Genomic DNA, 24,666 nt, shown 5'->3' with positions numbered 1-24,666 from the left:
TAAAATAATTTACTTATTTAAACTAAACATTTGTTCTTTGTTTTATGTTTTCAATGGAAACAACAGGAAAAGGAATGCAGTTAGTATTCTGAGAATTGTTTTTAATTTAGACGCCTCTGTGTGTTCAGTGTCTTTTATACTGGAATCCTTTTTGCTCTATTGTCAAACCAAGATTTTGGCAGAAGCATCCATTAAATCCATGCAATTGTATAGATTGCATTCCCCAACCTAACTATGAATGTAATAATCTATTACTTTAGAGGACAAATGCACTGTACAGGATCCCCCGGATCACACCTGCCCAGATCATATCCCGGAGCAATTTTTTGTTCTTTCTACACCTCCGAATATAAAACAGGAATAGTGCTGCACCTTTTTATTCTTCATGCAAAGAGGCTTGAACAGCTTTGTATTTTTTCCTTTCAGGGAAACAATTCTAGCTAGCAACTTTAATAATAGGGCAGAACCACTCATGTAGTATTTTCTAGGGAACATGATTCACTGTCCTCTGTTAAACTCATCAGTGGCACACATACCAGGACAGAGTGAACATAGGCTGTAGAGCCATATTAAATATTCTTCAATTTCTGTGTCATCTGCATCATTGTTGAACTCCATATTACACTGTGGTAAAAATGTTACTCATGCATCATATGTCTGTTTAACTCATTATTGTAGTGCAGGGGAGACTAACCCTTGACCTGGAGAGCCATAGGGCCTACAGGTTTGTATTCTATCCTACTGCTAACTGCTTAATTGAACCATTTGTGGGTCTTAATTTGGCAAAATGTCCCTGTGTTCAAGGTATCCAATGATTAGTGATTTAGAGAGACCTGGAAAACCTGCAGGATTGCGGCTCTCCGGGACCAGGGTTGGCCTCTCCTGTTGTAGCGTATGGCAGATTCAACATTTATACTTACAGGAGCTTGCCTCTCTTGAAGTCAGAGAATCTGTTTTTTTAATGCTTACCTTTATATTGTATTTGATATAGTAGTAGCCTATATAGCCTATTCAGTATTTTATATAAATTTTGTTTCTGGAATGAGTGCTGTTTTGTTGACAAACCCTACTTACTACTGTAACATTTTAAGTAGATAATATTGAAATAATATTGAAGACCTTTGTAAATAAAGGGATGCATGTCCCTTTAAATGCATTCCTGTATCTGTTGCTGCATAATCAGTGCACCAATGTGTCTGAATAGAATGACTAATTGAGATTTAAGGAATCGTGAAATTATTTAAGAGAGCGTATTAGAGAGAGTAGGTAGGTTGCATAAGTCAAAGAGCCCAAATTACAACATACAACCACACAGACTTGCATATAAATTACAGTCTGCAGTAGCGGACTGGGAGAATTCCCAGTTGGCTGGTTGACTTGTGGTCTGGTGGACCCCAGGCACGATACAAAATTATATATAAATGTATTATCTCCTGGCCCCAGCCATTCGACTGGACTGGCCCAATTAAAAATAAAAGTTTTAATGGAGGTGTTAGAAAGTCGACGTGGACCGGCCCACTGCTCCATCTCTCTCTCTGTGCAGCACTGACAGTGACGTAGCCACGGGATATTGATGTGGTAGCTGGATATTTTGGAAAATCAACAGTAAAAAACACAAAAGTGGAGCTGAAATTTTAAGGGAGAGAAAATGTCAGATTCAGCCAAATGTACGAAGTTAACAGATTGCTGGTATTAATGCCAATGCCAACGTGCATGTAGTAGACAATGCTGAGGAGGATGCCGCAGAGTAGCAGGAGGAGGCAACAACAGCATAGCCTACACCAGTGGTTTTCAAACCAGTCCTGGAGTACCCCCTACCCTGCTGTTTTTTGTTTCAACTGATATCTTAATTGATTAATTGAATCCCTAATTGACCTAACAAACCAATATGCCATTCAGTTAAGTAATTAAGACCTAGGTTGGAACAAAAACCAGCAGGGCAGGGGGTACTCCAGGACCGGTTTGAAAACCCATGGCCTACATGATTGTGAGTCTAGCAGCACAAGCAAAGTCAGTGCCGTGGCTGCAGGCAAGGCGGTAGGCAATGGGGATTGGCAATCGGTAAGGCAATGGCGGTAGGCAATCGGAAGTCTGAACATAGTGCTGGGACACCATTATACATGTTGCTAGAAAAAATTAAAAAGTGCATTTTTGTTGTTTGTAGAAATGATGTGGATTTTGATATTTTTGAGCACAAATTAGTTTTTTAGTTTTGATTTTGTAGAAGCAAACTTGTGCATTAGAACTTATAACAATCAAAGTTGTGAAGTCATGTGACAACCTGCTTCCACAAAAAAAATATGAATACAAATTAACGAAACCAGTGTGGGACACTGTCAGGGAGAGTCTCCTTATCGATTTTATTTGGGGTGAAAATATGTATTTATATTATGTATTAGTACTTAGTAGTAGAGGCCAGTCAATACATATTAAAAGGTCTTGTGATTTTAATGTGAATTGGTTTAACCTGATTCAATATTGTCACTAATCATGCATTTTGGGTTGAGAACCACTATCCTATAGGAGAACACATGGTGCGCAACAATAGCATATTAAATGCTTTGTTAAATGATGGTACTGTAGAAAACATGCAATACACACATTGAAATGTCTTCCTATTTACAGTTAGATTCATGATTATTTGCTCAATATTATTAATTATAATGTAGCCTAAGAATAAATTATTGAAAAATACTGATGAAATGTATAAAATGTTCTTGTAATTGGCAACCCTTCTACAATCTCTACACACTAAAACTAAGGAGACCCGAGTCTACATGTTGCTATATTATGGAATATGGGACACCAGTCTATACTGTATAACAATAGCTGTGATGCAGCTTGGTATCCACGGGCTGCTTGCCGTGGGCTGGTCTGGGCTAAAGTCCAGGGACCTTTTTTAGTCCCGGTCCGTCCCTGACTGCCTGTATATTTTCTTGGTAAATTTGCTGCTCCATATTTTTAAGGATTAGCAACTTTTTTTAAGTTTTGTATAGCAGTTACATTTTAAAGTGCACTATTAAGCTGTTTTGGCACTTGAAAAATCCCAACTAATGTAATAATGATGTATCAAAGTATAATCTAATTAAGCAATTTATATCAGATTTATGATCTTTATTTTCTAATGCACACAATGTAACATAACTTCAAAAAGTTATGGATCCATGGCTTCAAAAAATATGCATTTATATTATATTATCAAAGTGTTTAATAATGTTGAGTTCTAAATTATTAAATGACTCTCCCTGTGAGAAGAATGGTAATGTTTACATGGTTTGGAATAAAGTATATGCATTACACTTTGCTGTGGTCGTTGTGTTTTTAGTCTTTTTTTTTTTTTGTAACGAAAATGTCTGGAAACTTGGACTTTAATACTAGCCTATATGTATTAGTATTGATTTATTGAGATAATTAAGTTAGATTTTTTTCAAGTAATTAAGTTACTATTGCCTGTCCTGGTATGATTTTTGATGCTACGAAAATAGACGCTTGAGTGTTACCCAGTTGAGTGGGAACCCAGTTTTGATTTCTGCTTTGGTGTGGGAATTTATAGAATTGCAAACTTGATAACTTGACAGTATCTTTAAAGACATGCCACCTGGGGTACATGCTTATTCTTTATCATTATGAATGTGTTGTGTGTGTTACATCACCATATTATGACTGTGAAGGTGATTTTCAAGTACATACAAGACCAAGCATTTACTGCGTTTGCAGCTAAACAAAGAAGAGGAGTGACCTCACCTGAAAAATGCAATAGAAATGCTGATTCATTGTTACCCTAAATTGTCAATTATTAATTCATTTTCTGCTTTGAGCCTTGTGTGAAATAAGCCATGACGTAGGATTAGATTTTGAAGATCAGTACTGCAGAAAGTGCCTGGCCTTTACCACTATGCATTGTAATAGCTGGTCTTAAAGAGAGTGGCAGTAAAGAATGTAATAGAAGTGTGAGTTGAATGCTAACTACAGTGGCAATTGCTCACAGGTCATTTAACTGATCCCTCTTGGGATTCCTAGAGACTGTGAGCCTGCAATTATTTTTAATCCAAATCAAGAAATTCTACGTTTTTGTTGCCTAATTTAGATTTCTGGGAAATCTTTGGACATGCACTACATGGCCAAAAGAATGTGGACATCTGCTCGAACATCTCATTTCACAATCATGAGCATTAATATGGTCCCTCCTTTGCTACTATACCAGCCTCCACTCTTCTGGGCTTTCCACCACACATTGAGACATTGCTGCGGGGATTTACTTCCATCAGTGACACGAGCATGAGTGAGGTCAGGGCACTCTGCAAGCCAGTCATGTTATTCCACACCGATCTTGACAAACCATTTCTGTATGGACCTCGCTTTGTGCACGGGGCCATTGTCATGCTGAAACAAGAAAGGGCCTTCCCCAAACTGTTGCCACAAAGTTGGAAGCGCAAAATCATCTGTAATGCCATTGTATGCTGTAGCATTAAGATTTCCCTTCAGTGGAACTAAGTGTCCAAGCCTGAACCATGAAAAACAGCCCCAGAACATTATTCTGCCTCCTCCAAACATTACAGTTTGGTAGAGGCAGGTAGCGTTCTCCTGGCATCCACCAAACCCAGATTCATCTGTTGGACTGCCAGATGGTGAAGCATGATTCATCCCCCAAGAGAACTTGTTTCCACTGCTCCAGAGTCCAATGGCGATGAGCTTTACACCACTCCAGTCGACGCTTGGCTTTGCACATGATGATCTTAAGCTTGTGTGCGACTGCTCTGCCATCGATACCCATTTCATGAAGCTCCCGATTCAATGGTTCTTGTACTGACGTAGCTTCCAGAGGCATTTTAGAACTCTGTACTGATTGTAGCAACCGAGGACAGACTATTTTTACATGCTATGCACTTCTGCATGCTGCAAGTCCGGTTCTGTGAGCTTGTGTGGCCTACCACTTCGTGACTGAGCTGCCACAAAGATATTACCACTTAATGAATAACCACACTTACAGTTGACCAGGGCAGCTCTAGAAGGTCAGAAATTTGATTAATTGACTTTTTGGAAAGCTAGCATCCTATGACTGTGCCACGTTGAAAGTCTCTTCAGTACGGCCCATTCTGCTGCCAATGTTTGTCTAAGGAGGTTTCATGGCTGTGTTCATGGTTTTATACACCTGTCAGCAATGGGTGTGGCTGAAATCGCCAAATCCACTAATTTGAAGGGGTGTCCACATACTTTTGACCATGTAATGTACAACTGGAGCCATCTCAGGCTATATAGCGATATAAAAAAGTAGAATAAGTACCAAAATATATTATAACTTACTACATTAACAGAGATGCTGTGCATTTCCCATATCTTTTCAAAATAAAACCACAACATGTAACATGCGCACCATACATTATTCAGTGATAACCAGCTTAGGGTAAGGGTAAGATAAGTTAGAGTAAATGTCAGCATGACCTAAAGAGAAAAAATTGAAATATGTTGATTGCATAAGTATTCAGATCATCAACTGAATATGGTGCAAGTTTTGCTAATTTTTTGGGCAGATTTGCTCAAGCTCTTTCCACAGATTCTTAGTAGGACTTTGTTTAGGCCACTCAAGGACATTCTCTTTCTTATTAATTAGTCACTCCAGTGTATCTTTTGGATAATTTTGCTGCTGAAAAGTGAATTTTCCCCCCAGTTTTAAGTCTTTAGCAGACTGAAACAGGTTGTCCTCTATTATTTGCAGCTTGGCCAGAGAGTGAAATAATAATGAGAAGCCGCTGTGGAGTAGGGATTTAGATTAACTGTTTATTTCCTGCTAGCTTTTCTCCTCTTCTCCTGCTGCCTGTCATGCCGAATACCCAGGAGACAGTCAGGTGTCTTGATTTCTTCATATATCATGAGGACTGCTATTTGATTGACAGGCCCCAGGGAGCATTAGAGTCAAAAAGGGCAGCAGACTTGATTGGTGATTGAAAATGTATCCTGTGCTCCTTCTTGCTTTCGGCATAGCAGCAGCAGTGGCAGCAGCACTAGAAAGCAGAATAAAAACAGCATCAGCATCACTGGCAGCAGAAGCATTAGCGGCTCTCAGGCTGGCTGTGGAAGAATCTGTATACTGGCGACGTTGTGGACTGGAGGAGGAGTAGAAGGACAAGGGGTGTGGCTCTGTGCTGGGAAAGGGAGAAGGAAAATCGGTGTGTGCGCATGTGGGGGAGGAGGGCAGCGCGGGGAAGAAACTGGTTGAATGGAGTACAGTAGCAGCTGATGTAGCATCCGAAGAGTGTGGCGAGGTGTGCTGGGCCCTCCCAGAGCCTCCACAGAGCTCTCTTTCCTCAGTACTTCGGCTTGGGCTTACCTTAAACTTCTAAGTTTTGCCTTGGGAAGAAAGCTGCAGCTCAGCAGAAAACCCTGGAAATCATCAAGTGTTTTTGTGCATTTAACGTTGTCCTTGGGATTTGTTGCTTTAAATGGGGAATGCGAGACGTTTTTAGGTAGTGGGGGAGGGGAGTTGGGGCAGGAGGTATACTTTTATAACCGTCAACAACAGCTGAAGAAGAAGTAAAATTAGAAGCAGGACCTGCAGCAGGCACATTCCTTGCTGTTTTCCTGGGAATAGTACTGCCCCTAATGAGTAAGTCAATGTGCGGCTGTGGCTGCAGCATCATCTCATCCTTGATGAAGAGGTTGGGCCGCTCCACGTGCTGCTCTGACCTGCTCTCCTGCAGCCACACATCAGATCACCTGCAACAGCTTGCCGGTGGATGTCCCAAACAGCCCAAGGTAAAGGAACCAAATAGCATCTTTCACCTACCATTAGATATGGTTGTTGCTTTGTAAGCCTTGCTAAATAACTTCTGAGTTTGTGGCTTTCTGTTAATTATTTCCCTCTAATTTTATGTTGGATGAAAGATTACAATTATATAACGTCACATTGAGCAGATAAACGCTGAATTAATACATGAAAACGACGACATCAACAACAACAACAAAAACAACAGCTAGGCCTGACCTTGCAGTATCTGTCCAATATCATTTTGCCATCATCAGGGTTTGTAGCAATGGAAATGCACTGCAGTAATTGATTTTGTAATGGGATCAGGTGATTTACTGGCTGTCCTTAAAACTGTAGGATTGCTTTGAACTGGTGAACGCTCTTAATGGATGCTGTGAGATTGCAAGTGGTCTGCCTTCTATGCGGTCTTTTCTTGGAGTAAGAACGAAAAAGCTTTGCTCTGTTACAAGTAGCTCTGCTACTTTCTGGGTCACCAGCCTTAGATCGAGAACGGAGCTGTGGTGTCTAAGAAACTTGCATTGTCTGTTCTAAACTTCATTATTTAATACAGATTGTAAAAATCACTCTCTTTTGCCATAGTTTTTTCATTTGATGTAAAGATCCAATGATCTAAGTTTTTAATTGTGAAGTCTGCCATGAGATTACAAATGGAGTAATATTTTTATATGTATTATGTAACATCCTATATGTTAAAGATGATTGTTAGGTTTTTGCCTAAAACTTTTGTTCTAAAATATGTAACACTTCACACTTTCCAACATCCAATTGATATTTGATTATGCTTAATTTGACCAATCATCTCTTATGCTAAAATATATATTTCTAAATTGGTTTTAGTATTCCGTCAACATTTATATTTAACATGTTTTATATACATTATCATTATATACATTATTTATTATCAATATTTTAACAAACTTTTTGAACTACTGTAATTTTAATATTAAACATTTAGAACTGGTTTCACAGCCCCCAAGTAGATGTTATCTTAGGGTATCCATGACTAGATCTAATCTAGTTCTGTGTAACCAGCTGTAAAAGTGTTCAAATCCATATAATTTTTTTTATGTAATATCTGAAAATAGTTTTAGTAAGTACATAGTCAATGAGTGCATTAAATAAATATATTTGCAGTAGTGGTTTCTAAACATAAATATGTGCCTATTCAAGTGGCTTGTATTAAAAGGATGTACAAACCATACAGTTTTGAGTATATGTTTTATGTACACTGGAATAAGGTGAGTGGGGGTGTGGCTGCCAACACAAGCCAATCAAATTTAATGAATTTTCTAAGCAAAACCTTTGAACATCCTAAACATTCACAAGTGAAACACTGAATTGGCACAATCTTAGAGGCCTATGGTACATTTGTTTGCAGATTTCAGATCAGTTATGTGCAGTGGTGGCCATATTGTGTTTTACAGTCAATTTTCAAAATCTACTTGAAGTATACATCTGAATCTTGCTGTTAATTGTTCTCTTATGTCCTGTTTTAGATTTGCTCAGAAGAATGTGATTGATTTAATGATGAAAAAACATGTTAACATCGCTTGCACATATTGCTCCATATCTTGATGCACTCATGAAATGTTGCATATTAAAGGAAAGGTATCCATGTTGCTTTGCATACAAATTTCACATACTCTGCAATGCAAGTTAAAGCACTGAAATCTTGTTTGTATTGTAGTTTGAAGGGATATACACTCACCTAAAGGATTATTAGGAACACCTGTTCAATTTCTCATTAATGCAATTATCTAACCAACCAATCACATGGCAGTTGCTTCAATGCATTTAGGGGTGTGGTCCTGGTCAAGACAATCTCCTGAACTCCAAACTGAATGTCTGAATGGGAAAGAAAGGTGATTTAAGCAATTTTGAGCGTGGCATGGTTGTTGGTGCCAGACGGGCCGGTCTGAGTATTTCACAATCTGCTCAGTTACTGGGATTTTCACGCACAACCATTTCTAGGGTTTACAAAGAATGGTGTGAAAAGGGAAAAACATCCAGTATGCGGCAGTCCTGTGGGCGGAAATGCCTTGTTGATGCTAGAGGTCAGAGGAGAATGGGCCGACTGATTCAAGCTGATAGAAGAGCAACTTTGACTGAAATAACCACTCGTTACAACCGAGGTATGCAGCAAAGCATTTGTGAAGCCACAACACGTACAACCTTGAGGCGGATGGGCTACAACAGCAGAAGACCCCACCGGGTACCACTCATCTCCACTACAAATAGGAAAAAGAGGCTACAATTTGCACAAGCTCACCAAAATTGGACAGTTGAAGACTGGAAAAATGTTGCCTGGTCTGATGAGTCTCGATTTCTGTTGAGACATTCAGATGGTAGAGTCAGAATTTGGCGTAAACGGAATGAGAACATGGATCCATCATGCCTTGTTACCACTGTGCAGGCTGGTGGTGGTGGTGTAATGGTGTGGGGGATGTTTTCTTGGCACACTTTAGGCCCCTTAGTGCCAATCGGGCATCGTTTAAATGCCACGGCCTACCTGAGCATTGTTTCTGACCATGTCCATCCCTTTATGACCACCATGTACCCATCCTCTGATGGCTACTTCCAGCAGGATAATGCACCATGTCACAAAGGTCGAATCATTTCAAATTGGTTTCTTGAACATGACAATGAGTTCACTGTACTAAACTGGCCCCCACAGTCACCAGATCTCAACCCAATAGAGCATCTTTGGGATGTGGTGGAACGGGAGCTTCGTGCCCTGGATGTGCATCCCACAAATCTCCATCAACTGCAAGATGCTATCCTATCAATATGGGCCAACATGTCTAAAGAATGCTTTCAGCACCTTGTTGAATCAATGCCACGTAGAATTAAGGCATTTCTGAAGGCGAAAGGGGGTCAAACACAGTATTAGTATGGTGTTCCTAATAATCCTTTAGGTGAGTGTATAGCAGTTGTACGAGTTAAAAGAAGAGTTGTATTAGTTGAATTAGAAATGGTAGGAGAAGTGAATTTTAGAGGCAGTGGAGACTGTTTTATCTTTAATTGAGATAGTGACCATGATGAGTAGTTTAAGGCAATTTGCTGATGACAATCTTGTGGCTGGGAGATGAAAATCTGTGTAGAGAAATGAATGAATCAGAGTTGGAGGAGGAAGTGAAAGGGAAGGAGGAGGCAAGTAGGCAGACCCAGAATGAGGAGACGGGTCAGGGGGAGTTACTCAATGTGACAGGCAGGGGAGACACGGCCCCTCTGATTTCAGTGTGTTACGATCAGGGCCATCAAGAGTATGGAGTAGTGCTGATTGATGTGTATGTTTACCCCTGGTTTACTTGAATTAATGGTTATAGAAATCAATAGGTATGCCAACCATGTGCTTGCTCATGCTAATTAAGGCCCCCATTCATGCTTTCATAACTGGAAACTTGCTGATTACCAGGAAATGTAAATATTTATTGCAATTCAAATTTCAATGGGTTGCAAAACCAGTTATCAAATTACTGGTATAGTAATGCATAATCAATCACCTGGCCCCTTAATTGTTTTCATGTGTGGAAAACACTACTGCATTTTATGCTATTTTCTCCATTTAGCTGACAGGTTACATGGCTTTGTTAAAAATCCACCTCCTGCTACAGTCACACACAACTTTCAAAGAGAATAGTATCCTTACTGTGGGCTGTCTGTAGATAAGTCAATTCAATCAATCAATTAATTACTTTGTATTTGTTATAGCGCTCATTGCAAGGTTGCCACAGAGAGGTTCACAAAGCAGAGAAAAATAAACAACCCTATAGGATGACGGACTATCATAGGAGTACATAACTCTCTTTCCACAGCTAACGGCCAATTGGATCCCTCCCCTTCCGGTAATATAACAACATAAACTCACTTGGAAATGTAAAAGATGGGTTAGTGATGTGTGCTGGAGTGTCAGAATACAGACTGGGTTAATGTGCAACATGTTGAGAAACATTGACAGCAGAAAGTAGTTAAAGACTATTGAGGCAATGCTAGACTAAAGTAAGGCTTCAGTCTGGACTTAAAAGCTGAGACAGAAGAGTCATACCTGACATTGGCAAGCAGATAATTCCACAGTTTAGGGTTTGAGTGCCTGTTATATTGCTTTTTTGCTTGACTGATTGACAAGATCTTATCATCCATATATCATCCATATAATTCCCCTTCCCTCTAAGCTACTCAACAGCTCCAGGTCAGACTTGTAAATTGCAAGCACAAAAGTACAAAAAGTGCATGAACACCAAATAACAGCATGAATCTGTTGATATTCTACCATACCTGTACAGAATTCTGTGACCATCAGTACAAATCTGTAGGAGTATGCAAATAAGAGAAATCCTGAATAAGAATAATGCCTGCGTTACAAAGAAATATAGAGAGTAGGGACACCATGTCAAAGGAATTTACCTCAAAGGAGGTTACCGATTTACTCTTACAGCTGTGCTCTGCTCTGTCTTTGCTGATGTCTCTGCCTTTGCTGTCCCTGCTTCTGTGTGCAGATGTCTCTGTGCGTGGAAAGGAGATTTAGCACGGCAAATAAAATAATTTACTTATTTAAACTAAACATTTGTTCTTTGTTTTATGTTTTCAATGGAAACAACAGGAAAAGGAATGCAGTTAGTATTCTGAGAATTGTTTTTAATTTAGACGCCTCTGTGTGTTCAGTGTCTTTTATACTGGAATCCTTTTTGCTCTATTGTCAAACCAAGATTTTGGCAGAAGCATCCATTAAATCCATGCAATTGTATAGATTGCATTCCCCAACCTAACTATGAATGTAATAATCTATTACTTTAGAGGACAAATGCACTGTACAGGATCCCCCGGATCACACCTGCCCAGATCATATCCCGGAGCAATTTTTTGTTCTTTCTACACCTCCGAATATAAAACAGGAATAGTGCTGCACCTTTTTATTCTTCATGCAAAGAGGCTTGAACAGCTTTGTATTTTTTCCTTTCAGGGAAACAATTCTAGCTAGCAACTTTAATAATAGGGCAGAACCACTCATGTAGTATTTTCTAGGGAACATGATTCACTGTCCTCTGTTAAACTCATCAGTGGCACACATACCAGGACAGAGTGAACATAGGCTGTAGAGCCATATTAAATATTCTTCAATTTCTGTGTCATCTGCATCATTGTTGAACTCCATATTACACTGTGGTAAAAATGTTACTCATGCATCATATGTCTGTTTAACTCATTATTGTAGTGCAGGGGAGACTAACCCTTGACCTGGAGAGCCATAGGGCCTACAGGTTTGTATTCTATCCTACTGCTAACTGCTTAATTGAACCATTTGTGGGTCTTAATTTGGCAAAATGTCCCTGTGTTCAAGGTATCCAATGATTAGTGATTTAGAGAGACCTGGAAAACCTGCAGGATTGCGGCTCTCCGGGACCAGGGTTGGCCTCTCCTGTTGTAGCGTATGGCAGATTCAACATTTATACTTACAGGAGCTTGCCTCTCTTGAAGTCAGAGAATCTGTTTTTTTAATGCTTACCTTTATATTGTATTTGATATAGTAGTAGCCTATATAGCCTATTCAGTATTTTATATAAATTTTGTTTCTGGAATGAGTGCTGTTTTGTTGACAAACCCTACTTACTACTGTAACATTTTAAGTAGATAATATTGAAATAATATTGAAGACCTTTGTAAATAAAGGGATGCATGTCCCTTTAAATGCATTCCTGTATCTGTTGCTGCATAATCAGTGCACCAATGTGTCTGAATAGAATGACTAATTGAGATTTAAGGAATCGTGAAATTATTTAAGAGAGCGTATTAGAGAGAGTAGGTAGGTTGCATAAGTCAAAGAGCCCAAATTACAACATACAACCACACAGACTTGCATATAAATTACAGTCTGCAGTAGCGGACTGGGAGAATTCCCAGTTGGCTGGTTGACTTGTGGTCTGGTGGACCCCAGGCACGATACAAAATTATATATAAATGTATTATCTCCTGGCCCCAGCCATTCGACTGGACTGGCCCAATTAAAAATAAAAGTTTTAATGGAGGTGTTAGAAAGTCGACGTGGACCGGCCCACTGCTCCATCTCTCTCTCTGTGCAGCACTGACAGTGACGTAGCCACGGGATATTGATGTGGTAGCTGGATATTTTGGAAAATCAACAGTAAAAAACACAAAAGTGGAGCTGAAATTTTAAGGGAGAGAAAATGTCAGATTCAGCCAAATGTACGAAGTTAACAGATTGCTGGTATTAATGCCAATGCCAACGTGCATGTAGTAGACAATGCTGAGGAGGATGCCGCAGAGTAGCAGGAGGAGGCAACAACAGCATAGCCTACACCAGTGGTTTTCAAACCAGTCCTGGAGTACCCCCTACCCTGCTGTTTTTTGTTTCAACTGATATCTTAATTGATTAATTGAATCCCTAATTGACCTAACAAACCAATATGCCATTCAGTTAAGTAATTAAGACCTAGGTTGGAACAAAAACCAGCAGGGCAGGGGGTACTCCAGGACCGGTTTGAAAACCCATGGCCTACATGATTGTGAGTCTAGCAGCACAAGCAAAGTCAGTGCCGTGGCTGCAGGCAAGGCGGTAGGCAATGGGGATTGGCAATCGGTAAGGCAATGGCGGTAGGCAATCGGAAGTCTGAACATAGTGCTGGGACACCATTATACATGTTGCTAGAAAAAATTAAAAAGTGCATTTTTGTTGTTTGTAGAAATGATGTGGATTTTGATATTTTTGAGCACAAATTAGTTTTTTAGTTTTGATTTTGTAGAAGCAAACTTGTGCATTAGAACTTATAACAATCAAAGTTGTGAAGTCATGTGACAACCTGCTTCCACAAAAAAAATATGAATACAAATTAACGAAACCAGTGTGGGACACTGTCAGGGAGAGTCTCCTTATCGATTTTATTTGGGGTGAAAATATGTATTTATATTATGTATTAGTACTTAGTAGTAGAGGCCAGTCAATACATATTAAAAGGTCTTGTGATTTTAATGTGAATTGGTTTAACCTGATTCAATATTGTCACTAATCATGCATTTTGGGTTGAGAACCACTATCCTATAGGAGAACACATGGTGCGCAACAATAGCATATTAAATGCTTTGTTAAATGATGGTACTGTAGAAAACATGCAATACACACATTGAAATGTCTTCCTATTTACAGTTAGATTCATGATTATTTGCTCAATATTATTAATTATAATGTAGCCTAAGAATAAATTATTGAAAAATACTGATGAAATGTATAAAATGTTCTTGTAATTGGCAACCCTTCTACAATCTCTACACACTAAAACTAAGGAGACCCGAGTCTACATGTTGCTATATTATGGAATATGGGACACCAGTCTATACTGTATAACAATAGCTGTGATGCAGCTTGGTATCCACGGGCTGCTTGCCGTGGGCTGGTCTGGGCTAAAGTCCAGGGACCTTTTTTAGTCCCGGTCCGTCCCTGACTGCCTGTATATTTTCTTGGTAAATTTGCTGCTCCATATTTTTAAGGATTAGCAACTTTTTTTAAGTTTTGTATAGCAGTTACATTTTAAAGTGCACTATTAAGCTGTTTTGGCACTTGAAAAATCCCAACTAATGTAATAATGATGTATCAAAGTATAATCTAATTAAGCAATTTATATCAGATTTATGATCTTTATTTTCTAATGCACACAATGTAACATAACTTCAAAAAGTTATGGATCCATGGCTTCAAAAAATATGCATTTATATTATATTATCAAAGTGTTTAATAATGTTGAGTTCTAAATTATTAAATGACTCTCCCTGTGAGAAGAATGGTAATGTTTACATGGTTTGGAATAAAGTATATGCATTACACTTTGCTGTGGTCGTTGTGTTTTTAGTCTTTTTTTTTTTTTGTAACGAAAATGTCTGGAAACTTGGACTTTAATACTAGCCTATATGTATTAGTATTGATTTATTGAGATAATTAAGTTAGATTTTTTTCAAGTAATTAAGTTACTATTGCCTGTCCTGGTATGATTTTTGATGCTACGAAAATAGACGCTTGAGTGTTACCCAGTTGAGTGGGAACCCAGTTTTGATTTCTGCTTTGGTGTGGGAATTTATAGAATTGCAAACTTGATAACTTGACAGTATCTTTAAAGACATGCCACCTGGGGTACATGCTTATTCTTTATCATTATGAATGTGTTGTGTGTGTTACATCACCATATTATGACTGTGAAGGTGATTTTCAAGTACATACAAGACCAAGCATTTACTGCGTTTGCAGCTAAACAAAGAAGAGGAGTGACCTCACCTGAAAAATGCAATAGAAATGCTGATTCATTGTTACCCTAAATTGTCAATTATTAATTCATTTTCTGCTTTGAGCCTTGTGTGAAATAAGCCATGACGTAGGATTAGATTTTGAAGATCAGTACTGCAGAAAGTGCCTGGCCTTTACCACTATGCATTGTAATAGCTGGTCTTAAAGAGAGTGGCAGTAAAGAATGTAATAGAAGTGTGAGTTGAATGCTAACTACAGTGGCAATTGCTCACAGGTCATTTAACTGATCCCTCTTGGGATTCCTAGAGACTGTGAGCCTGCAATTATTTTTAATCCAAATCAAGAAATTCTACGTTTTTGTTGCCTAATTTAGATTTCTGGGAAATCTTTGGACATGCACTACATGGCCAAAAGAATGTGGACATCTGCTCGAACATCTCATTTCACAATCATGAGCATTAATATGGTCCCTCCTTTGCTACTATACCAGCCTCCACTCTTCTGGGCTTTCCACCACACATTGAGACATTGCTGCGGGGATTTACTTCCATCAGTGACACGAGCATGAGTGAGGTCAGGGCACTCTGCAAGCCAGTCATGTTATTCCACACCGATCTTGACAAACCATTTCTGTATGGACCTCGCTTTGTGCACGGGGCCATTGTCATGCTGAAACAAGAAAGGGCCTTCCCCAAACTGTTGCCACAAAGTTGGAAGCGCAAAATCATCTGTAATGCCATTGTATGCTGTAGCATTAAGATTTCCCTTCAGTGGAACTAAGTGTCCAAGCCTGAACCATGAAAAACAGCCCCAGAACATTATTCTGCCTCCTCCAAACATTACAGTTTGGTAGAGGCAGGTAGCGTTCTCCTGGCATCCACCAAACCCAGATTCATCTGTTGGACTGCCAGATGGTGAAGCATGATTCATCCCCCAAGAGAACTTGTTTCCACTGCTCCAGAGTCCAATGGCGATGAGCTTTACACCACTCCAGTCGACGCTTGGCTTTGCACATGATGATCTTAAGCTTGTGTGCGACTGCTCTGCCATCGATACCCATTTCATGAAGCTCCCGATTCAATGGTTCTTGTACTGACGTAGCTTCCAGAGGCATTTTAGAACTCTGTACTGATTGTAGCAACCGAGGACAGACTATTTTTACATGCTATGCACTTCTGCATGCTGCAAGTCCGGTTCTGTGAGCTTGTGTGGCCTACCACTTCGTGACTGAGCTGCCACAAAGATATTACCACTTAATGAATAACCACACTTACAGTTGACCAGGGCAGCTCTAGAAGGTCAGAAATTTGATTAATTGACTTTTTGGAAAGCTAGCATCCTATGACTGTGCCACGTTGAAAGTCTCTTCAGTACGGCCCATTCTGCTGCCAATGTTTGTCTAAGGAGGTTTCATGGCTGTGTTCATGGTTTTATACACCTGTCAGCAATGGGTGTGGCTGAAATCGCCAAATCCACTAATTTGAAGGGGTGTCCACATACTTTTGACCATGTAATGTACAACTGGAGCCATCTCAGGCTATATAGCGATATAAAAAAGTAGAATAAGTACCAAAATATATTATAACTTACTACATTAACAGAGATGCTGTGCATTTCCCATATCTTTTCAAAATAAAACCACAACATGTAACATGCGCACCATACATTATTCAGTGATAACCAGCTTAGGGTAAGGGTAAGATAAGTTAGAGTAAATGTCAGCATGACCTAAAGAGAAAAAATTGAAATATGTTGATTGCATAAGTATTCAGATCATCAACTGAATATGGTGCAAGTTTTGCTAATTTTTTGGGCAGATTTGCTCAAGCTCTTTCCACAGATTCTTAGTAGGACTTTGTTTAGGCCACTCAAGGACATTCTCTTTCTTATTAATTAGTCACTCCAGTGTATCTTTTGGATAATTTTGCTGCTGAAAAGTGAATTTTCCCCCCAGTTTTAAGTCTTTAGCAGACTGAAACAGGTTGTCCTCTATTATTTGCCTATACTTTGCTTCATCCATTTTATCCTTCAATCCTAAAACAACTTTCCAGTTTCAATTGAGCAGCAGCATCCCAATAGTATGATGCTACCAATGCCATGCTTGATTTTAGGCCTGTTATCAACTGGGAGATGTGCGGTGTTGCGTCTGTCCGAAACATAACATAACATAGCATTTAGACCAAAAACATAAAATTTGGTTATTTTTTCCCAAAGATAGCGTTGGCCTCACAGTGGCATCTTGCACTGTTTTCCTCCCTGCCTGGCTGCTGAGTTTGGAGGGACAGCCTGATCTAGGCATTGTCTGGATGCTCACAGGGATATTCAGAGACTTCTATAATTTTTGTACCTGATTTGTGCTTTTTGATGACTTGATCCCTGACTTGCTTTACCCTGACTACCCCTAACACTACATTACAGCATACTATTCAATATAACAGTTTTCCCCTCCTGATGCATCTCTTTGCAGTCAAGTTTAAAATTATTCCTTTTATTGATCTTAATAGCATTTCTGTTTTAAACCCCACCAGTGTTTTAATCAACTAACCATTAGATTAATGAGTACATCAAATGTAATATGTTCAACATTGCAGATTAGGGAAACATAATTAAATCCCCCCCACCCCCCAGTTTAATGAGGACGGTACTCCCATCTTTAGTTCTAATCCCCTCCTGCCTCTTGTCACATACTGACCCTGTGGCCAAGTGATATAACTATTTCAATTTCTCTGGTGATTTGTCCATTAAAAGAGAACTCTTGAGAAACTTGAGACTGCTGATTTAAAATGCATTTTTATAGTGAACTGCAAGTAGATTCCTAACAGCGGTAGGTTTTCCATGTTCTTTCATGGCAGAAAAAGTGATATCTCACTAAATCTTTAATCCTCTTGAATATCTCACTATTTAGGGTATCCTGACTATGAATAAAGTGTTTTTTGTTTAGTTATTTATATTTTATCTATTATATCAATTTATACAATCTTTTTTGTTTTCAGCAAAGAGGGAGGAAATATTTTAATTTCATGTATTTTAATAAATGCATATACATTTTATTTGCGTAATTGCAATACATTACAATTCAAATATAATGCAAGACAATTCATTTAAAGTGTTTGGGTAATACTGCGGTGGTTTGTGAGCCAGGGATTGAATCGGTTTGAAAAAATGTTTTTTTATATATAGTGAACGACCTAATAGGTCAGTTTTGTACCTGCTTATTTCAGTGCAACACTTACAAATCATGCAGAAATTTACCATGTTTGGCAGCCTTACTTGTATTTCTGCCATGGCTCAGTTCATTATGAAAATGCCATCCTTCAATGATTTGAATTGTGTTGATTATTAGCAGAAATTAGTTCAGCCACTTAACATTGCATAAGCCTTTATAATCCACGCCCTGTAGGTTATATAAGCCTTTATGATCCATTCACTATAGCTCATAAACAAAATATTAATGATTTCAATTATCATTGCACAGACATTAGATTTTGTATAGCATTTACAAATATATCAATCCCTTGTACTGTAGAATAACTGCAACCACAAAAGAGCTAATTTCTGCTTGCACACACAAATATCCTTCAAGGGGGTGGAGAAAACAAGAAGGTAGGGGTTGCGGTATACCAGTATAATGTTGTGATACATTAATTAAATAAGGTGTTTTATTGTTTATAGGCCTATATTGTTTTGTTCAAAATGTCAGTTGAGAGATAAAGTAATTACAATTTTTTTGCTTTTTATATTAACATAATTAGCCAAAACAAATTTGCTATTTTGTTCACAGGTGCTAGTTAAGGACACCAGATAAAGCCACAATACGCTGTGCTAAAAACAAAAAATATGCTATAATAATTCATAAATAAGATACAGTACATATTCACTTAGAGATTAGACTGCATAAATAAATAGTGCTATTAATAAATCATAAATAACAGATACAGTATTTATTCAACTCGGTAGCTACATCAATAAAACCCGGTCCCCTATTGTCTCTTGATTTCAATCGAATACTAAATGTCCTATCGATTCTGAAACCGCCTTTAATTGAATCCTACAGTTAGCCACGGCTGTTGTCTGTTTTTCAACTCTTTAATCTCACCACTTTTAATCTATAACTTTGGCTACATGCCTGTAAGCAGACTTCCTACAGCAAACTACCATGCCCAGAATGCATCACTCCATTGGTGTTTTTACATGTGGTGCGTTCACATCGCACAGACTTTCGTCATTCTGCACAGAATCTGCACATAATGTGATCATTTAGCCAATGAATGCCCAGAATTTCCACATACTGTGGTTGTGTTCTTGTAGCGCAGATTTTCAGGATTGGAAACCACTCGATTTGATAACTGACAGCTCAATCTCAGTAGTAGCTCCATCTAGTAGAGTGTTAAGCCCACTATGCCACAAGACTGGTTCTCACAAGGCGGGAGGCTCAACACTGTACTGATTTTTTTTCTTGGGGGTTACGTCACCTGTAATGTGCACTCATACCATATGAGCCCCATTCAAACTACCAGTGCAGCATTGTATGAGCATTTGGAGGACCATCACCATTTGCTTATTCATGGAATGTAAGGAATCTTATTCTTCTATCAATTCCACTTCACAGGTCTTTTGAAGTAGGCTCAGGGCTGTGTAATACCATTTTCATTTGGATCTTTATCAGTGTTTGGAAGGCAAGAAAATGCCAATCGGATAACAGGGATTGATCTTTTTTTTTTTTTTTCAGCTGGTCAGCAGGACTAGCTGGGCCAAGTTTCAGATAGTCCGCAGTACTTTCAGCTAGTCCATATTGCATTTGTGCCTTGTAAAATGTTTCTCAATGCTGTTATATGCATGTTCTTTGTTGTAGGTGTCCGGAAGTTACCCTGTATGCACTGCCTGTAGATTTGTAGTGGCACTTAAGTCCTGCACGAAGCACCCAAGCTCTGCTGTACCTTCTTATCCAAGCTTAACCCACCAATGTGCATATAATAGCTAAAACAGTTAAATGCATGTCATGTATCAAAAAGCGCTGATTGGTTGAGCAGGAGATTCTGAGAGCCAAGCGCTCAGTGCTGGGGCGACCGGTGTATGATGTTTGTCTGTAGGCGTTGCAGCAGGTCAGAAAAACGATGTGGTGACATACAAAAGTAGTCACAGAAGTATAAATCAGCCTTGAAATGCAAATATAAGATGGCAGATGACGTGATTTAGCAGGCAGGTGTTACTTATCATGCTGAGCACGGAAAATACCAGCCTTATTTATCTCAGCTGGCCCAGCCGGACTAGGTGGTTGACAGGTCAGCCAGTCCGAGGGGCTTTCAGCTAGTCTTGGACTACCGGACTAGCGCTAAGATTTTTTAAGAAAACAAGTTCATTTTAGGACTTAGATTGGTTCAAGATTGTGTGTAATCAATCCTTGATTGTAGATAAAGGACCTAATCCTGTTACTGTATCCTGTTACTTACTAACCCATCGTATGTATAACCTTTTCAATACCTAGGATGTTGTCAGGCTTGCTTAGTCTTAGACAACAGAGCTCACTGTCTTGAAAATTACTTTCAATGTAAGGTAACAGTGTGGTTCTGTTGGTTGTCATCTGCTTTATGAAGTGAATCATATTCTGATAATGATATTTTATAACTATAAACCCCAAGAGCTCTGAGAATTGCCATTGCCAGTTTTTGGTTGAGATACTCTACTTGAAAGGTACTCACTGTGCCTCTACTGGGGTTTTTGTCAAAGGTTTATAGTTAATTTGGAATGTCAGGTATTCAAAGACAACTACAGCTAAATATAGCATAATGTTTACTGCAATATCCCAAAGCCTTTTGCTAATAAAAAATAACCGACTCTGGGATCACTACAGTTGTCTGACTTCTATCATAATCCACAGCTGTGCTACATTTTGCCACAGACATCACCTTTGAGCATCAGTTTTAAAGTTTTCTGCATCTTTTCATAAATTACTCACATCTAGAGATTGAATGTGCAAAGATATCAAACACCATCTTTCATGCTTTTGATTAACCTTTACACCAGAAGTGCTTTTATTGGTGTTAGCCTATTTTTAGCGTAATTCAGCAATTAGCCACTAGAGGAGGAAGTTGTGCGTATTATAAATGACAGTAATTTTTGTAATTTTTTGTTATTCACAAGATGTAAAAACATAAACGGTCATACATTTGTCATAAATCATACATTTTTAATTATTTTATGATATATTAATTGGTTTATTTTTGCACTATATGCAGGCTTGAAATTATGTCAATTTTTTGAGAAGAAAAACTATTCTAAAATTGTATTTTTAAGAAATGTTTTTTTTATCACTGTAGTTTTAACTCACTGCACCCCGTTCGTAAAAGTCCACCCTTCAAATGTAGAATCTTGAAGTAATTTTAATAGATAATTGATCAGGCTATTTGAGCCCTTTCTTTTCATAACCCGAAACCTAAGGCAGATGCAATGTACTGTTTGCAGGGTCTGTGGTTGGGGTTACTTGGAAAAGTTTCAAGTCATTCACTCTTTGTTTCTGTCACTCTGTCTTTTCAGAATGCCAAGCCCTTCTCCTCCTCAGACAGTCTAGCAAAGGTCCAGGAAGTAGCAAGCTGGCTTTTGGAAATGAACCAGGATCTGCTGTCTGGGGGCAGCAGGCGGCGGCGGCCGGGCGGCTCTGTTCGAGGTAACGCCTCCTCGGCCATGGTCCCACACGAGGGAGGGGAAGAGGGCGAAGAGGAGGAGCACATGGACAGGGTAGTGGAGGAAGAGCAGCAGCAGCAGCAGCAGCCGCCACCACCACCACCACCACCACCACCACCACAGCAGGAGCAGCAGCAGCAGCAGGAACTGCCATCACAGGCACCACAGGAAGCACAGGGAGCAGCCTCAGGACAATGGTCCTCAAGGGAGCCTGGAGCCAGCAATGGAGAAGAGGCGCCTTCGGGTAACGAGGTGAACGGAGCGGAGAAACGCGGCCAGTGGATGTGGCAGGCAGGGAGGCAACAGCAGGAAGAAGAGGAGAATGATGATGAGGATGAAGAGGAGGAGGAGGAGGAGAACAACAACAGTGGCCATCATGCCGATGAGGAAGAAGCACCAGATCCTGAAGAGAGGGAGAACAGCTGCATGCGCAGAGAGGAAGAAGAAGGAGAGGATGGAGAGGCTGAGGATGAGGAGGAGGAAGAGCTAGAAGAAGAGGAGGAAGAGATGGACCAGGAAAGTGATGACTTTGAACATTCAGAGGACAGCGGGCAGGAGGAGGAGGGTGAGGAGAGGGTACACCTCCATTCTCAGGCACACAGGACCAGTGTTACAGACCCTAACGACAACATGGACATCTCAGAGCAACAGCACCAAACAACGAACTCTCTCTTAAAGGCGCAGGTAAGCAGCTGTTTCTCAGACTTTGGGGGTTGGTTTGGTTTGTTGTGGATGTTTATTTGCATTTGTCTTATCTCAGAGTAAGTTTCCATCTCCAATAATTTGGGTATTATGTTTATTGCTTCAAAGCTGAAAAAAAAAATTATAGTGCACAACATTTAAATATTTGTTGATTAGCAGGAGTGTGTGTAATTTGTTACAGCTTTAAAAGTATTTAAAAGGTGTGCGCGTTAAAGATTCCCACTATACAAATAATTCATACTGCAGGTGTGTTTTTTTGTATACATTGTGCAAGAGTTCACAGAACCCTGAATATTCATTCCTCCTGAACACATAGAGAAGGGTGTCCTCTAGTGGGATTATACTTATATTACACTTAGCATTTTGAAAGTCTTTAACTTTGCTTATTTAAAAAAAAAAAACTTTTCACATTCAACAGGGCATTGTCTGAGTTAGGGTCACATTAGATGTTAATTACGCTTTATTATACCTACAGCATACTTATTCTGTGAAACTATAGCACTCAGAATTCTTTATAAATAAGAGCTAATTCTATTGTCCATCCGTAATATCCATCTGTAAACTTAACATAACTGCACATGTGGTATGAAAAGATTTCTAATCACTATTATATTTTTGATACTGGCAATTAGTATTTTTACATATTCTGATCAGAAATTAAAAATAAATTGAAACAATAAAAATAATACACTTAGGAGTTACTGCTGGATTTACTGATATTGTATTGCAGGTTCTGTCTTTTTATAACTGACACATTTCCCTAATACATTCCTATTAATGAATGTTTGCTTGTAATATATAGTAAATGTTACTATTTAAGCCAATAGATAATTAATAGATGACTGTTTTCAGTTATTAAAGTCACTCTGAGGAAGGAACATGTAGGCTATAAACTAAAAACTTATTTTAATTGTTATTATTCATGTTAAAGGGATATTCTACTAATTTCACAATAACTATTTTAACTATAACTATTTTGCCTACTTAAACAATATAATTGGATTTAAATATAGTACAAGTGTGAAGGCACCATCATAACTGTAATAATAATCCTTCTAAACTTAAACTGTAATCCTTCCTTCTATAAACTATATACCGCATCAATGCAGTTTATTTAACTTTTTTAATTCCTCTTCTCCAAGTGACTTGCAGTAACCATATGAAATGTAGTTTAAGTTGATGCCTTAGGCCTTACTTTTAAACTAGTTTGAAGGAACTCAGTTGGTCACATTGTTTGGCAGCTGTGTTGCATGGGTGGAAGTCCAATGTCTTTTCTCATAAACTGGTTGGCCATTTGAAGAACATTTTTGTAAGCTTAACCTTGGTGACTTTCTGTGTGAAGAGGCATGTGTGGGATGCCCCATGAAATGATTTCAACAAAGGTCCGTTTTCTTTTGATTTAGTAGCGGTCCTAACGTTCGTAACTAAGGTACTAACTAACGTAAATAGATTTCAAAATTTAGAATATCATTGTATCACCAGAGATTGAAAATACACTGGCAACTACTAATGGGTAGTTTGGGCCCAGAGAATTAACAGCTGCTTCACTATTCCGTGATCACTGCAATGTGTGTAGGTGGAACTGAACGTTCATAACCGGCACGGTTGCCATACGTTCTGACTCTCCCTACCCAAACTGTACCCACTGCAATAAACAGCCGTGCTCAGCTGGGCAGGAATCTGGGGCAATTGCCCTGCCAGTCCACTCTGAGTTTTGCCTTTGTGACCGCAAAATCTTTACCTCTGGCTTCTGCTTGAATTAGCATGAAATGGCATTGAAAATGTGTTCCAGGTGGCCTTAGTTCTATAAGATTGTCCTTGACCTCAGTTGAACACTTTTAGGGCTGGTTTCATGGACAGGGATTAAGCCTAGTCTTGGACTAAATTGCCCTTTTAAACTGGATTAATGCAAGGTGGCTTTCAAAGACATGGTTTAAAATAGTCCTAGATTTAGCCTTTTCTGGATTAAACTAATCAAGTTTCCATAAAGATGTTGTCGTCTGTGGTTGGTTTAGCTTATTTATCAAAGTTTATTAAGTGCAAGATTAAGAAAATGTTTACACATGCAATTGATGCAAGGCGTGAGTTTGTTTTGATAATGGTTGATATTGTAATGATTTTACAAATCCGGGCATAGTGGGTCGAGCAAATCACGGATTACCCAATATTATTTTAGGTAGAGTAGTCCGAAACTAGTATTAATAAAAGTCTGTGAAACCAGCCACACGAGAGTGAGTTTTGTGAAGTTTGCATTAGCCTAAGCCTCAAT

General features: G+C 39.0%; 1 protein-coding gene across 2 annotated transcripts in view; it reads left to right on the top strand.

The window, feature by feature from the left end:
* The window catches only part of fbxw7 (F-box and WD repeat domain containing 7), a 170,964-nt gene that overhangs the window by 40,052 nt on the left and 106,246 nt on the right, over positions 1-24,666 (top strand). For both annotated transcript variants that reach the window (XM_066718466.1, XM_066718467.1), the window contains exon 3: positions 21,549-22,379. In XM_066718466.1, the coding sequence (XP_066574563.1) occupies positions 21,618-22,379 (762 nt within the window). In that variant the 5' untranslated portion in view covers positions 21,549-21,617. The remainder of the gene's footprint in view (positions 1-21,548; positions 22,380-24,666) is intronic.

The sequence above is a fragment of the Amia ocellicauda genome, chromosome 12 (genome assembly GCF_036373705.1).
Source record: "Amia ocellicauda isolate fAmiCal2 chromosome 12, fAmiCal2.hap1, whole genome shotgun sequence".
NCBI lineage: Eukaryota > Metazoa > Chordata > Actinopteri > Amiiformes > Amiidae > Amia > Amia ocellicauda.
The sequence above is the reverse complement of the archived record's forward strand: the minus strand, read 5'-3'. Positions and strand labels throughout refer to the sequence as shown.